The sequence below is a fragment of the Poecilia reticulata genome, chromosome 16 (assembly GCF_904066995.2).
Source record: "Poecilia reticulata chromosome 16, P_reticulata-male-v2, whole genome shotgun sequence".
In the NCBI taxonomy this organism is placed as follows: domain Eukaryota; kingdom Metazoa; phylum Chordata; class Actinopteri; order Cyprinodontiformes; family Poeciliidae; genus Poecilia; species Poecilia reticulata.
This window is the reverse complement of record NC_088845.1, coordinates 22,059,791-22,075,705: the sequence shown is the minus strand read 5'-3', so window position 1 is coordinate 22,075,705 and position 15,915 is coordinate 22,059,791. Positions and strand designations below refer to the sequence as shown.

Genomic DNA, 15,915 nt, shown 5'->3' with positions numbered 1-15,915 from the left:
TTCCGTTTTTCTCTTCTGATTTCACGTTTATTAAAACGACCAAAACCTATCAGACTGTCACATGCTTCAATCGCTCTATGACCTGGATTTAGAAAAACTAACCTACATTGGTTACAAGAGAGAGAAGTGAAAGAACACATTTATGTGAAGCCAGAAGAACCTACCTGGAACAGAAGAGGTGGTTGAAGGTTTTGTCTTCATAACATCTACAGCGACATTACAGTAATTAAATCCACGTCCCCACTCAGTTCTAAAGAAACTCATAATCTTGAGACATGTGACCAAAACCGTGCACAAGCTGACATTGTTGGAGATTTGATAAGGTCAACGATGTCAACGACACCAGCAGGGAATTGAATTGTTGTGTTTCAGCTCAAGACCCCCGAACTGACGGAGAGCCAAAGCCCCAATGACACTGCTCAGAGAAATAGAAAGGAAAACCTTAACACAATGTAACTCCAAGTCAATCACACTGCTGCTGGGTTCCTGTCAGGATCTTGTGTTGTTTTGTTCTGTGTTTTTTTTTTTTACTTCTTGTTTTGATTAGATCAGCCTCCTTTGTTTCACTTTAGTTCGGTCCTTAGTTAGTAATTCTAGTTTATTATGTTTGTTTAGTCCTTGTGTCTAGTTATTCTTTGTTGCCTTTAGTTCCCTCACTCCCTGTGCCGTGTTTTCGTTCTCTCCTCCGTCCATCGTCTTCATTTCCTTGCCTTCCTGGTTCCTGCTCTTTGTGTTTTTCTCTGGCTGATTGTAAGTTTTGTTTCAGCGTCATTTGTTTTTCCATTCTCTGCCTCTCTTCATATGAGTCCACTTAAAACACGACACTTCCATGTTGAGTGAAAGTGTCATTGCAGAAGACGTGATTAGACCACATCTTCCAGCATTCTTTGTGTTGCAAACATCACTCTGTGTCTTTCTCTCTCTCTCTCTTCCTCTTTTTCCCCCCTCACAATACATCAGAGCTGATCAGATAAGAACTGAACCCATTATAAAGGGACCTGGGAAGAAAAAAAAGCCTTGTCTTTTAGAGTCAACTTCCAACAAAGACAGTTCCTCTCTTTTGTTGTTTGGAAGAAGCACTGTTAAAACCTTCAAAGAGCACCCTGGAGAAGTTTTAAAGAAAGTCGTACACGTGTCCAGCTTTTTTAAAGTTCTTACATCAGCCAGAGCTGAGATCCGGGAGACTCGCACCGTGTCCAGCTCACTGCAGAAGCCCCTGGGAGAAGAGCCTGAGTCTACAGAGCCAGTCGGCGATTCTTCCAGCTGTTGATCCTTCTCTTGGACCGGTCCCTGGATATCATGTCTGAATCTGATCAACCCTCAAAAATACGGTCAGAGCTTAAGTGATTTGCATCTTCACCTTTGTTCTTGCACAGCTCGTCTTTCTCTTTTTCTCTTTCTCTTCCCCTTTTTCCCCCCACTATTATCCTCTTGCCATCATTTTGTTGTACAGAGACCAAAGTCAAGATCCTTGGTATAACTCAAGGTTATGCCTGAGTACACGGTCAAGTTTTATGACTCTTCGTTCCAAAGGGGTGGGCAGGTCTGAGACCCTCTCTCCTTTTGTTTATCGTGTGACGCTGTGTTTAGTGGCTCTGCTGACCTTTCTCTTTCTTTCTTTTTTTTTTAAATTTCTTTTGAAATTATTCAGTACTCTATTTCATTTTGTCATTCATTAATCTGATTTGAGCCCCATTTTTCTTTTCCATCAGAAAAGTTTGCATGTTGATAGTGAGAGAAAGAAGTTTGCTAATAAATTCACAGACTTAATAAGTATGTCAATGACCATTCCTTGTCTGAAGCGTTTCTTCTGTCCGGTGGTCTGAATTCATTCCTTCTCGAGAGACTGAAAGGCTTGACTTATGATTCCAGAGATTCTAGTGATGGTGCCCCAATTCAAATGAACAAACGTGAACATCCAAGATGACACACGAATGTGAGATGTGGCAAGAAGGTCTGCCATTTGTTTGTTTGTTTGTTTGTTTGTTTGTTTGTTTGTTTGTTTGTATCTCCATTGCTGTAGCAATGGCTACTCTTCCTGAGGTCCACATCATAAAAATATTTATTGCAAAAAAGCAGCTACACACACTGTAACTCTGTAGAAACATTAATTCATAAATGCACAATTATCACACTTTACGTAATAAAATAATTAAGTTATGACTGAAACATAACATATTTCATGATAACACTATATATCAAAAGTAGCTAAGCAAGGCTCTTTTAAAAGCTCTAGCATTTGTTACATTCACAGCAAATGAAGGGAGTGCATTCCATGTTGTCATTCCTGTTACATGGTGAAAGAGTAAAACAAACTTTTAAAGCATGCTTTGTATTAAAATTGTGCAAAGTTTGGCTAATTAAACATTGATTATTTAAAACAACTGGTATCTCAGATACTACAATATTTCTAAAAAAGCCTGAGAGGGTAATTTCCCCATGCTCTATCAGCATGGAGGAGAAACCAGGAGAGGTTGAAGCGGATGTAGGAGAGCAACAACACAGCAGCAGGACAGTTACTTCCTCCTTTATGCAAAGAAGAGCAGGAAGTGCCCTGCAAAATGACCTCCAGCAGGACACTAATGTGTATGTTTCTGCTCAAAACGTATCGACCAAAACCCCCCACAAAAGGGCTTGAGGCATTGACGATGAAATGGGAACATGTTCAGTCTCTGTCTGCCAACCGCTGTGAACGTGTCTGATGACAAATTTATAATAAAAATTTTATGCGAATCATTATACATATACTTGGTGACGGACGTTGCCATCCTGTAACAAACCTGTTGAGATTTAAATAAACCGATTTGAATTCAGTTGAATATGAGTTCTAATTTGATGGTTTGACCAACTAGCTTCCTTGTTGTCAGAGTATTGATGGCATGGTTGTTTTATAAATGAAAGGGAAAGAGCTGATTCATTTCCTATTCCAGTGTACTTTTTTTTGTATCTCTTCAAAGAAGGATACTGGTCACTTACGGTCAACAGGGGAACCTCCTGCATGCTTCTGGTGAAAGTGAAAGAAACACTGACAGGCCATGATCAACGGGAGATTTTCATTAAAGTAAAGCAGTGCGCCGACTTCTTGGAATGTAGAAGTTAATCACATCCTTGGGGGGAATTTGGAACAAGTCTCTGCTCCAACCCAGAAGAAGAACAAAGATATTCTGTTTATTTTGCAAAAGCTTTGTTCAGACACAAAGACAATGCACAGCACTAGCTGTCATTTAATTATATCTATTTTGCATCAATGATACATCATCTGATTAAGTTCTACTAATGTTCAAATGGGTGTCTTTGCTTATATCAGTAATTTCTTGTGAAAATCTTATGAGAACAAAACAGTCTAAAGTAAAATAGGCAAAATCAAATTGATAATTTGGCAAGTTGGTAGAGAATGAGTTTACATTTGACTCTTCTAAGTGCTTCTAAATGTAGACACACATTTCTAACATTTTTTCAGCTGAATCTACAATGGAAGTTTCTGTTATTGTAAAAGGTGGATGTAAGACGTTTTAGTAAAGAAAGGGGTAACATTTTTCTTATTCCCTATACTGATTTTAATATAAAAAATTTATTTTGTGAAAAAATAATGAAGTAATTTTACAATCAGAACATTTTGGGGAAGAAAATCATAGTTACGTAGTTAAGCATAGAATATCACAAAATGTCAAGCAAAGCATAAAATTAGTTTATTCAGCCGTTCAACTCTGACACTGAATTTTCAGTAGTATAGTGCTCCATGAATACAGGAACAGATGACACGTGCATCCGTCTGAGTCACGTACTCAAACTTTTCAAACTCAGCAAATTGTTCTACTATTCACACCTCTGAGTCACTGACGTGTTCTTCAAAGAAAAGCGGGAAATTATCAACCTCGTTTTTACCAGTGAGCAGAAAATTATTATTCAGGTTTTTCAAATCTTACAAAGTGGAGTAAAATTACACGTAGTCATGCAGATGTCAGAGAAGAGACATTTCCTGAAAGCTGGGGAAGCAGGAGTTTTACAAGTTGTGCAAAAAAGTAGTTGCTTGAAAACTTTCGCTACGTCTTTAAAAAACTTCAGCAACTTGCAAATCATCTAGCAATGCGTTGAAAAAATGTCTTTGTAGTTATTAAAGAGCGGTGTTCATCTTTACTTCATGTAATTCGAATGTCATTCAATTCATGTCATGTAATGAGATACTGTCACCTTTTGTTTTAAGGAAGTGACCAGCATGCTGAGAAGAGCTGAGGCCGCTGTCTGCGTGTTATCTATTGCATTATTTAAAAGCTCTATAAATGTGAATTAATCAGATCAAAACAATCATTTCTACCTAGGTTTATTTAGCAGGTATTTCAGCGTGCATCGGTTTGAAGCCAAGCTAATTTAATTTAGGTCTGAGTCTTTAACACCACCACATTGATTGTCATTATATTTTATTTACTTTCCTCATTTTCATGAACATGGGAGAAACATGTTTTCACTAGAACTACAGCATGATTCAATGCTACAGGCAAAAATGAAAGAAAATCAGCTTTTTGAAAAGATTTTCTTCTACTTAGTCACATGTAGCAGTCGTGGTTAACAAGCGTATCTTAGCTACATGATTTACATCTCTGTGCATGTGTGCATCACATGGAACCAGATTGACCTTTCAACGTAAGCTGATCAAAAGATGACGCCACAGAAAAACCACCTACGCAATAACTTCCTTATAAAAGTCACTGAATCTGCTCCCAATGTCAAATCCACTTTAAAGAAGTGAAGACATCATGAGCATGGTGAGTGTCTGAATGATAGATTTAATGATGAATGAAACTCAAATATTTTTACTTGAACTGATACCAAATTAGAGATTTTTTTCCCAAACCTGAACAAGCATGACAGAGCATTTTAAATAAAAAAGGGCCGGTTACTCATGTGTTTATTTAACTGATTGAGAGATACAGTATGTAATGTACTTTTCAAAAAATTATGTTTTAGAGGATGGCTGAGACCTGCAGTAAGTTATGTTTAGAAGAAAATGGCATTACTTGGGACCAAAATGAACAGAATTAGAAATGAGTGTGTCATTTCTCATCCTTTAATAATTCTCTGCTCAGCTCTCCCTGTCAGTCCTGCTCCTGCTCCCTGGCATTCTCTTGTGCGCCGCAGAGGATCCCACCTACCAACACCGAGACTGGACAACAGGTAAAATTCTCCAATGCAAACAGTGCAGACCGGGATCTTACCGCACCGCTCACTGCACTGCCGCCAAGGAAACGCAGTGCGCACCATGTCAGAGCGACCACTACACGGAGCTGTGGAACTACCTCAACAGGTGTCTGTACTGCAACAACTTCTGCTCACAGAACCAGGAGGTGGAGCACGAGTGCTCTTCAACCAACAACAGAGTCTGTCGTTGCAAAGCTGGGTTTTACATGATGGAGGACTTCTGTGTCACACACACAGAATGCGGCCCTGGACATGGAGTTCAGGCTATAGGTAACACCAGCTTTATTACACCTAGTCAGGTATTAATATGAACGATTAGATTATTTCACAATTGCTCCCAATTCAATGTAATGACACTTTTTTTTTTCTGTCGTAGGTACACCAAAAAACGACACCATGTGTGAAAAATGTGCCAAAGGGTATTTTTCCAGCTCATCTTCTGCCTCTGATCAGTGTGTAAAACATCAGGACTGCTCAGGGGCCAGCGTCATGCTCCTCCAAGGCTCAGCATTCCACGACACAGTTTGTGGCACCTGTGAAAGTCTCGCAAATGGAGGTAAGGACCTTGAGTCTGGAATGTCATACGACTCAAAACTCTAATGAAATTCACAGAGTAGGTTAGTAAGTGTTGGTGAGGCGAGGCATTTAGACTTTAATCGAAACATCTGGTATTCTCATCCGCAGGTGATGACCTCAGAGCAGTCCTGTCTGCATCATTCACTGGGAGCAGGATACCAAGAAGAGATTTAAGAAGACTTATTCACAAGTGAGATCACACTTAAAATTTTCTGCTATGACATTTTTTATCCATTGTTTGCTCTTTTCTTTAAAGCTTAAAACATCATTTCTCTCCCCCCACAACAGGATCATTCATAAGGATCAAGAGGATGATTTCACCGGAGACTCAGCTCTGCCAAAGCAGAGAGGCCCTCTTGTAGATGTGATCAGAGCGTGGCTGGCCCAGGCTACTCCAGAGCAGCTCAAAGAGCTGGCTAAAACCATGAGGAATTCCCAGTTTAGCTCCATAGGGACTAAACTAGAAAGCATCCTTGATGAAATTAAGCAGCGGAATCCTACCTGCAGTTTATAAAACCCATGTGGGGAGCCTGTGCTGAGCTTAAACATCCTTTCTCATTGTGTGTGTTTACTGAACATATTTTTTTTTACAGAAAGTTTTTAATTTTGCAATCATGTGCAGTATTATTGGGAGTAACAGAGGTTATCAGTATTACTAAATGTTCTTCATGTCTCTATAGTCTGTAAAAAACAGTTCATTCTTTGTTTTTGTTTCCTGTATGATGGGCCAGGTTCCCATTCATAGGAGCGTAATGATGTTTTTTTTGAATATCCCGGTGAAGTACTGAACTATATTTGTGTCAAAAATAAGCTTTAGAATGTTGTGAAAGGAATGTAAAACGTTTTGTAACTATATGAAGTCAAACTGAAATAATAAACTGTTCTCGTACGGCAACAAAAATAAAGTTCAAGTTGTTTTAAGTAACTCAGGAAAGTCCTTATGTTCTTAATAATGTTTACATGATAACAATGTTCAGGTTCTGTTCTGGTTCTTCTTCAGTGCAAACTGTTTCTCTGCTACTTAATGAAACATAACTTTCAACCAGAGTTCCTAATCAAGTTTATGCACATATCAAAATATTAACTTTCCTTTACACAAGAAGAAATTTGACCTTTTGGGAGTCTGACTCATTGGATAACAGGAAAACACCCACATATTCAGATGAGTTCCTTATTTGACTATCTGATCACAGAACTTCCACCATCAAAACTCAGCAACAGAAGTGAAAACATAATGAGTCAGAGAGTTATGTACATTAGGGCTTTAGGAATGAATGAAACTGTATCTATTCATATTTCAATTCACAATCTAACAGTGTTTCTGTTTTGAACCTGAATTAGATTTGTAGTGACTTTTTACTATGGAGTTATTTGCATTTTTCAACAATGAGCATCAGTCAGGATAGAAGCTAAATGACAGGTTTGATAAAATCACAGGAAGCTCACTATTTCCCTATAAAGATATTGTATTTTTATTCAGATAACATTTATCAATGTTGTGTCTGTAGATTGAAATTATGAAATTATTCTAAATGCATTTCTTACTTTCATTCAAATGTCCTACCTGATTATTCATGCAGGGTGTTTTCTATCTCCAGTGGTCATTATAGGGATGCATGCATGCTGTTTGTCTGTTGTTGGCAGAAACAACCATGCAGCTAAGAGAAACCTAAATTAACCTAAAATATGAAATGTAGAAGGACACAGGAGTACTCAGAGAAAAAACAGACACAGGAAGAATGTGCAAACTCCATACATAAAGGCCCTGGCCTGAATTTAAACGCCAGAACCTTGTTGCTGCAGGGGAAATGAGCATTTAGCTGCCACACAATGCAGCCCATTTCTTTTTCACAGATGAAGAAAAAAAATAATCAACTCAAGCTTAGTTCCAACTTGGTGCAGATATTTCCATGGAGTGGTATATTGACAATAAAACCAGTCATGAATATTTCCAAATTGCTCACTTTTATGTAATAAAAATAAGACATAAAGGAGTTAGATACATTTACTTGTTGAAGTTGACATGATTTTCCCAGATTGACTCATTTTTATAAGACATCCATTCATTCCTGCTTAACCTTACAGGATTGATGGTCTCCATATATTCAGTGATAGAATAAAAAAATACTGAACTATAATTTCATTCACGTAAAGCACCAACATGAAGTTAACTTTGTTTTCACCAACTCAGCTTAGTTCTCCATATGTAATTGTAATATGTGGACACAAGGTGGCGCTGTTTCACTTCTCTAGGGGTACCGGAAGTACATGCTTCGAGAATTTGGCATTTTAATCATTCACCAATCATTGTGAAAGTAGAATGCCAAGTTTGGTTTGATCCAGGAAAATCAACAATTTAAATGAAGGTATCATAATTTTAAAACTTTTTCAGCGGGATTTTGGTAGACATGATTTCTGCTCCAGTCCAGTTTCCTACTCTTACATGCATCCAAAAAACAGAAAGCCATGTGAAAGTCTACATTTTCTCCACATAATGAACCCTACTCAAAAGGATTTACCTAAACTAGAGTAATGCAGATGACAAAATATTATCCCAAATGTCATTCACGCCAATAAGACTCTACAACTTCGTCATCAATCCAGGCAAAATATATGTTGATCTAAATAGTTTTGTCAGCCTAATTGTGACATGTGAGATAAAACTTGTATTTTTTTGGAAGGTGTGTGTTGTGTTACATCGGACCTAAAACTAACTCAACCAACGAGCAACAGGCCGTCATGAAGTCAAAACATGGTCATAGTGTGAGGATTTGGGACTGATCTTGTTTCTTCAACACATGGACATCTGAGTTTTTCCTAGGGTATTTTTTGACTTTGCAAGCTCAGAAATGTTTTTTTTTTTTTTTTTTTTTTTAGAAAATTTCTGAGATAATCTCAAGATTTCTGTTTATTTATTTATTTATTTTTTTATTCAGTGTAAATTTCCTCCTTTTTAATCTACAATGGCTGTGATTAACCGTAGTAGAGAATCTTATGTTTCTATACTTTCGTTATATACAATAATTCCCTAAATAATATGTTAAAGATTTACTGTCAATTTCTATTCCTAGGTCTTGGGGTCAGTAAGCTTACATAACCGCTAGGAGTCACTGTTTCACAGAATCCCCCTATGTAGACGCCTCATTAATAACAGTCTGTCACCACCATCTTCGACGCCCCCTTCTGCCACGCCATGACGCCCCAGCATCGCATCGGCTCCCGGCTGTGGCATCACCGAGCGGGGAGGGGCTCCGTTCAATACTACTGGTTTGCACTGTAATACCGACGGCTTTCCGATAGGGCCACGGAGGAAAAGATGTTTCAGAACAGTGGTCCTTTCATGCACCCGAGGCTCCGGGCTTTGATTTGATTTAAACAATACCTCATTTTGTTTTTTTTTTTGCCTTTGTTCTTATTATAAGACCTCAGAACGGAGGGAATTTTACCCACCGAGAGGAGATGCGTCCACCAAAACGCGGATACATTGTCCGGACAGGAGCGGAGGAGAGGAGCATGTAACTGGGAGAACCGTACTACCACCACCTGACACTTCTCTTCCCCTTTCCTCATTATTCCCCTCCAAATTAAGGGCTTCTCCATGTGTTGACTCAGTTCTCGGCGCTGTTTGGGAATATCTCTCTTCAGAAAAAATGAGTGAAGAATCGTCTGATGTTCCTAAAGAGCTTCTGGGTAAGAACAGACAGCGATTTGTAACCACGAGTCTCTCCTGCAAACAATTACTGGTCCTGCTGCTTTATCCCACTCTGGTCATTCGCTCCATCTGGGTTAGAGTGAGTGGCCATTCGTTATGTTCTTTAAAGTTGCGTTATTGTCGTCTTAAATATGCAACATTTTTCCTCCACTGACAACTGTTTCCTTCTTATTATTGTAGGGTTTGCAAACCATTATTATTCTAAATATATGCAATTTATGCAGAGTTTATCATGTGAAGGTGGTCCAGCTGCACTGAACCTTGAAGCTGTTTATCCATGGAACTTTGCCACAGAACGCTCACAATGTGGACTATATTAGGAGGAAAAGTCAAATAGTTTAGATGTGAGTGGTCTGTCTGTCTGTCTGGGCTGTGCACATTACTCACAGGATTATTTTCCTTATATAGAAAGTCTGGGCCAATCTCCCATCTCTGACCTGGAGTTTTAGCATTCATAGCAGCCTCATTATTTCTGTTTTCTTGTGCTTCTTCACTTATGTGTCTTTATTATAATCTCTTTGTCCTGTAGCTCTTTGGCTGTAGATCAAGGTTTTTTTGTTTGGGAGAGTAATTCAGTGTCTGACACCTCGGTGTAATATTGAACCGTTTCTCAGAGTTTATTTCTTACAAGCCCGAGATGCTTTTGGCCTATTTCATAGTCGTGAAAACCCTTAGGCGGTGTAGAATATCATTAAGATTTCTTTCTTTCTCACTGCTATCTGTTCTGTTGGTTTAACTCCCCCAAACTGAGCCAAAGTTACGCAACAACTGACATGGTCATTTAAAAAAAAAAAACCCTGCAGAAAGAAGGACCAAAGACAAAAGAAGAATCCAGAATGATCTTTAAATCTGAGCATTGAGAATCTAAGGATGTAGTCTTCTCCTCAGGTTTCCCTCTTGACTAAGACAGAAACTACAACTGCACATTATATTAAAATGACTATTGTCATCATACTTTCATAGTGCAGTGGCACAATTGTAATTTACGTTACAAGCAGCAAAAATCTGCATGCAAATTAGAAAAAAATGTTTAATAGGCTATTGTTGCCCCTGATGACCAAACCGTTAGAAATTCAAATATTAAAGCTGCAAAGAAATCACAACGTGACAAAGGAAAGAGAAAAGTGAAGAAAATCAGCTTATTTGCAATAATATTAAAATTGCATGGAATCGAGGGAAAAACAAAGCGGAGGAACTTTACATTTCTGACACAAAGGGAAGCTATACTTCTGCTGGATGTTTTTACTGCAGAAAGGTGCCATTCATCCAGTGTCTGGTGTGTGATTGGCAACGAAACAGGTGTACGTAATAAAAAGGCAGGTGAGTGTAGACTGGATCAATTGGTGGTTGTGATATATTTTTTCTCTATCCAAAGAGTTTTGGTTACCTTTCATTCAAATTCGTCAAACATTTGAAGTAATCAACTTCTTTGTACCTAATATTTGCAACTTTGACTTTTATCATTAGAATTTCTTGAAGGTCTTGTTGATTTATTGACCCAATTTTTTTACTTGTTCCATAGGAAATCTAGCAAGTCATGACTCCCAAGTCATGAGGTGTTGTTTGGAGAAGTAGACCTGGTCATTGTTTACAGCCATGCTGCCTGTGATTCAGCATCATGCATTATCCCTCTTGGCATGCGTCCCAAAGAAAAAATGTCTTCATGATGCCGATGACTGAACTAAATTGATGATTTCAGCTTGGTTACACCGGAACTTTCTATATCCTCTTGCAAGTCTTTCATAACTAGTTCTTAAAGCTTTCAGAATAAACATATTTTCATTTCTCTGGGACTCAATTTTTAGCAGAGAAGAAATCGGCAGAGCTGATAAGATGTACAAAGCAAATTTCACGCAATTTGTAGGATCACGCTGTAGCTAACAGAGATAATCGGGACACTGTTGTATCATCTCAGCAGTGAAGAATCAATTTGATCTCTGTGTGTGTGGGTTTTCTCACATGGCCTGCTTCAAAGGGCATATATGCACTTATTATGGAGACAAGTTTCTGTAAGATGGATGTGAAGAATAGCGATGATCAAGCAAAGTTTATGTCGGAACACAGATTTCTTGTTTTTCAATCCAACCTGTCTCTATATAAAGATGTAGTCACCTCTCTCCTTGTGAAATCCTTTCATTAATTGACAGAACAACCACATTTGACAAACCACTAGATAGCTTCTGCATGTGATCCCAAGATGGCCAGACTCATAAACTCAGAAAGGCCTCATCTTTGGATAAAATATATATATAAAAAAAAAAAATAACTCACCTCCATGTGTTTTAACTTTGTGCTTGTGCAGTGGCAATTCTGCTGAGGATTAGGATGCACATTTGGTGATGTTTATTTTTGAAAGCTTCAGGCTGGCAGACGAACCATTCTCGCCTTCTACCTAATTATTAGCGTTGCTTTGATCTGATGAAGGTGGGTGGAAGCCTGGAGGCGGGGACGTGTGCATGCCAATACGGATGTACGCTCCCAGAAACACTGCCCGTGTCAGACGCGTGCACATACTGCTGGAAGTCGGCTGTAATGCGTGTGTGAAGTGAATGCATAGTGTGAAGAGGTAGTTGACCCAGTTATACCTTTTAAACCAGTTGTCTGGCTGATGACGGTCCTACTGGGTGTGAACAATGAATTGGAACAGAAAACCATGCCTCGTGTCTTTTTGTTTGCATCTAATTTCTTTATAAAAATAAAAAATAGGTGTGCGTCACATAGGGGGTTCCAGGTGTATGAGGGCTAATAAATCCACTAAACTATGATGTTTAAATTCCTTTTTAAGAAATTTTAAATTTGTGATGACAATGTTGTTCATGCCGTGACGTTTCTCATTCTTTATCTCCATCACACTCAATGCGCCTTAGCAAATCTTTCACTAAAGCTAACCTTGTCCTTAAAAGTAGAGTGTTCCTCTTCACTGATGGTTATGTTCACAGTCAGTGAACCACAAGTTCAGGCCATTTACTATTTCTGGTCTGTTTTCTAGTGACCATACACAATTTTTACACGTGTGTATGGAAAGCAAAAATTCCCTCCCTGCACGCTTGTCTTGAAAATTTTAATTATGCATTGTCTTTCTGATGGCAAAGGCATATATTTTTTATCTAGGAAGACCGTGATGTAGGTCTTGTAATCCTATGACTTTTAGGATTCTGAAACCTCTAGAAGTCAGCTTTCAGGATGAACTCTCTTGAACAGGCAGACCTGGGAATGGTGTTTTGAATTTCTTCGACTTTCCATGTCATTCCATATTGTAAAAAGATTTCTTTTTTTTTTTTTTTTACTTCTTTGAATCCTTCTCAACCTTTTGGTCTCCATGTTCCAGATTTTCTCTCTGGGATGAATCGGCAGACTGAGAATTTGAGGCTTTTTTTACCTGGACTCATTTGCATCAAGAATGTTTGAGAAAAACCACGATAGCATTTGAAAACTATCTTTCTTTATAAATTTCAAAAATGAAAAGCAAATAGTACAAGTCATTTTGTTTTACACCTGACCTGAATCGGCTAACCAATGCCATTTACACATGGCTTAGAACAGTCGTAGTGCTAGTTAAGCATTCATCATATAAATGAGAATGGTTGTAAATTAGTGGTGCAACATATCAGAATTCTGTTGGTAGAAATGTAAGGATATTTCTAAAGTATATTGGATTTCAAGAAAAAAAACATGTTCGTATTGATGGGACTTTTCACATCTCATTCACTGACAACTCCACAAAAATATTCCCACTCAGGATTGGGAAATTAAATGAGAACTAATAAAAACCCGCTCTCCCGAAGTCAATTAAAATTGGATTTAATGCATTTTTTCATTGAACATCTAGTTTTTCTGGGAATTAATCTCCCCAGTGGCAATAGGATCTTGAGCTGTGTTGGGAAATATCATTCCCAATGATATTTCGAGATATTTACTCGACTCGATAGATATTCCTCTTAAGTTTCACTCTCTTCTCATTTTCTTTCTTGTCCCTTATGTAGAGAGTGTGAGGGATGCAGTGGGGAGGAAGGTGAAGTTGTCACTGAGGAAAAGAGTCAAACTGGAAATCAAAGGAGACAAGACGGAGAACAGAGTTTTGGTGAGTCAAAATTTACTGCCGTTAAAGTCCTTCATTATCACTTGTAAAACCTTTAATGCTGTAAAATGTCATAATGTTTTTCATAAAATGTACAGTTTTTTGACAACATTAACTTCCTCTTTTCTAGCACTGCTAAGATTCTTGCTTCCCAAATTGGCAGCAAACATTTCAAAGTACCTTGTATAATGTATGAGACGGTGTTGAAAGCTAAAAATGACAAAAAAATAAAAATGAGTTGAGCCTTTTCTCAGCTGAGCCTTCCTGTTGTCTTCTGAAAGCATGGCTGCCTCTTGCTTTCTTGCAAGCTGAAATTACCACAGACTGATGTTGAAAGGTTATAGAAAATTTGTTGATTTGTAAAAGGTGCATGGTGACTGGGTTTCTAACAGTGAAGTTGTTTAAGAAAAGCCTCAAAATGGTTCTTGTTAAAAAGTATAGGGATGAACAGGGGTGATGGATTTGGACTGATAATAAAGCACTGTGGATTGGTTGTAGGTTTGTGTGTGTATTTATAGGTATGTCTTTACGTATATATGTGTGTATAAGTATATATGTGTATATATGTGTGTGCGTAGGCGTATGTATTATTTACACCTGGTTTAGGAACTCTGATTTAGAAGGAGAACAGAAAATGGGAAGATTATTCATGTCATGATGTACAGGATGGAAAAGGGGAATCATTAAATAAGTTCAACAACTTCATGCCACATTTCAAACACTAGTTACCAATTAAGTAATGATTTTGTGTGTAATTGTGAATGTATGGTTGGCAATAGGGTGTTGCATTTACACCGAGGAATATGTAAATAATACTTTTATTTTGTTTTGGGGTTTTTTCTCTTGGTGGGATGACCGACATAAATTAATCAAACGACTGCTTCAATTACTACCTTTTTGGTAAAGAGACATAAATTCACCAACTGCTGAATAATTGATTCATGGTTGGTGATTAAAAATGCATATTGGCTGCATCTGAGAGGCGCAGGGATAATAAGATGATGATGGTTGGGAGTCAGCAGCTCCTTTAGTAAATTAGTGTTTCGACAGCGTCTATAAACTTGACCACTGAGTCGGAAAGCTTTTTGTTGCTGTTGAGATTTACTGTAATGAGCTCGTGTCTGTCGACACGATGGAAGCCTTTTAGGTGTGCAAGTCTAAGTGGTGAAGGGAGATTTCAGTTTTATTGCACTATGTGGAAAATGAAGGAAAACTTTGGAGCCTCATAGAGATTAAACCCACACAGCCAGGGTCTGCTTCGGACATATCTTTACCTTATTCATGCTATTCCAAACATTATTGAAACCTAGTTTTAGGAAACCTAAATATTACTCCTTGGAAGACGTCTGTAGGGACCAAGAACAGAGAGAGAGAGGTGAAAGTAATTAGCCTTATTTTCTCACACCCTCTTTGCTAAATGATGTGGGGAATAAAAGACTGAGGTGAGAAACACCAGAGCTGAACAACTTTCCTTAGAAGGCCTTCAAGATAACAGGCAGTGGGGAGCTTAAACATGGTCTAAGATATGCATTTTGTGATGCAAGATGGAGCTGCCCAATTATGGAAAATGAATTATGATTAATATTGGTCTCTTTTGAAATCACTTGTTTAAATAATTACTCGTGTAGTTTGGACAAACAATGCATGAACTAGAAGAACAGCTTTAAAATATCACATTTTCCCAGATGGCTTTATGTTGAAACTTTAGTAAATCAAAAAAAAAAATGTATTCAAATATATATAAATAACTTATCAAAAATAAAAATAATTTATTATGCTTGATTGCCCTTCAACAATCTTTTACATGCAAAATACTGAATTTAATTTAAAGTGTAATATTCTGTAAGATACTAAATAAACTATAAATTTTACAAAATATAATTGCATTATTTCGGCAAAACAACTTTTCTTGGATTGTAACACTGCTTCTGTTGCATCATATACATTTAATTAAACTCCAGCTAAAGATATTCAATATATTTTTAGCTGCTTGTTAATGGCTCACTTTGTGTTTCAGCTTCAGGTGGTTGGTGTAGTGGTAGCATGACTTTGGGAGCTTTGCTTGCATATCTGTCCCCTTTCTCTCTGTGCTCATTTCCTGCAAAAGACACCAGTACTCCATTTTTTTTTCTCCCAAAACTCAAGTAGCTGAACAGTTCTGTTGTAATTTTGAGTGGTGCTGAAACAACAGAGTAGTAAGTGGTGACATGAACACTCACAGAAAGGAATTGACATCACCCTATCTGTACTTTTGAAACCAACGTTTCTTAGTATGGCTGTATTATAACAGAAATGTTTTTTTTTAAGGTATACAAGCCATTAAGTTCAACATACTTATAGCCTTTCTTACCAT

The 15,915-nt window shown here is 37.8% G+C and overlaps 2 protein-coding genes across 3 annotated transcripts in view; both read left to right on the top strand.

Annotated features, from left to right (window-relative positions):
* Nucleotides 1-3,477: 3,477 nt before the first annotated feature.
* LOC103478393 (tumor necrosis factor receptor superfamily member 6B-like) lies at nucleotides 3,478-6,697 on the top strand. Its single transcript, XM_008432213.3, has 5 exons — nucleotides 3,478-4,763; nucleotides 5,085-5,466; nucleotides 5,573-5,752; nucleotides 5,881-5,962; nucleotides 6,061-6,697. The coding sequence occupies exons 1-5, from the start codon at nucleotides 4,755-4,757 to the stop codon at nucleotides 6,284-6,286; spliced, it is 879 nt and encodes a 292-aa protein (XP_008430435.1). The 5' UTR covers nucleotides 3,478-4,754; the 3' UTR covers nucleotides 6,287-6,697.
* A 2,122-nt stretch (nucleotides 6,698-8,819) lies between these two features.
* Nucleotides 8,820-15,915, top strand: part of LOC103478394 (F-actin-uncapping protein LRRC16A) — a 58,698-nt gene continuing 51,602 nt past the window's right edge. For both annotated transcript variants that reach the window (XM_008432219.3, XM_008432217.3), the window contains exons 1-2: nucleotides 8,820-9,462; nucleotides 13,468-13,565. In XM_008432219.3, the coding sequence (XP_008430441.2) occupies nucleotides 9,423-9,462; nucleotides 13,468-13,565 (138 nt within the window). In that variant the 5' untranslated portion in view covers nucleotides 8,820-9,422. The remainder of the gene's footprint in view (nucleotides 9,463-13,467; nucleotides 13,566-15,915) is intronic.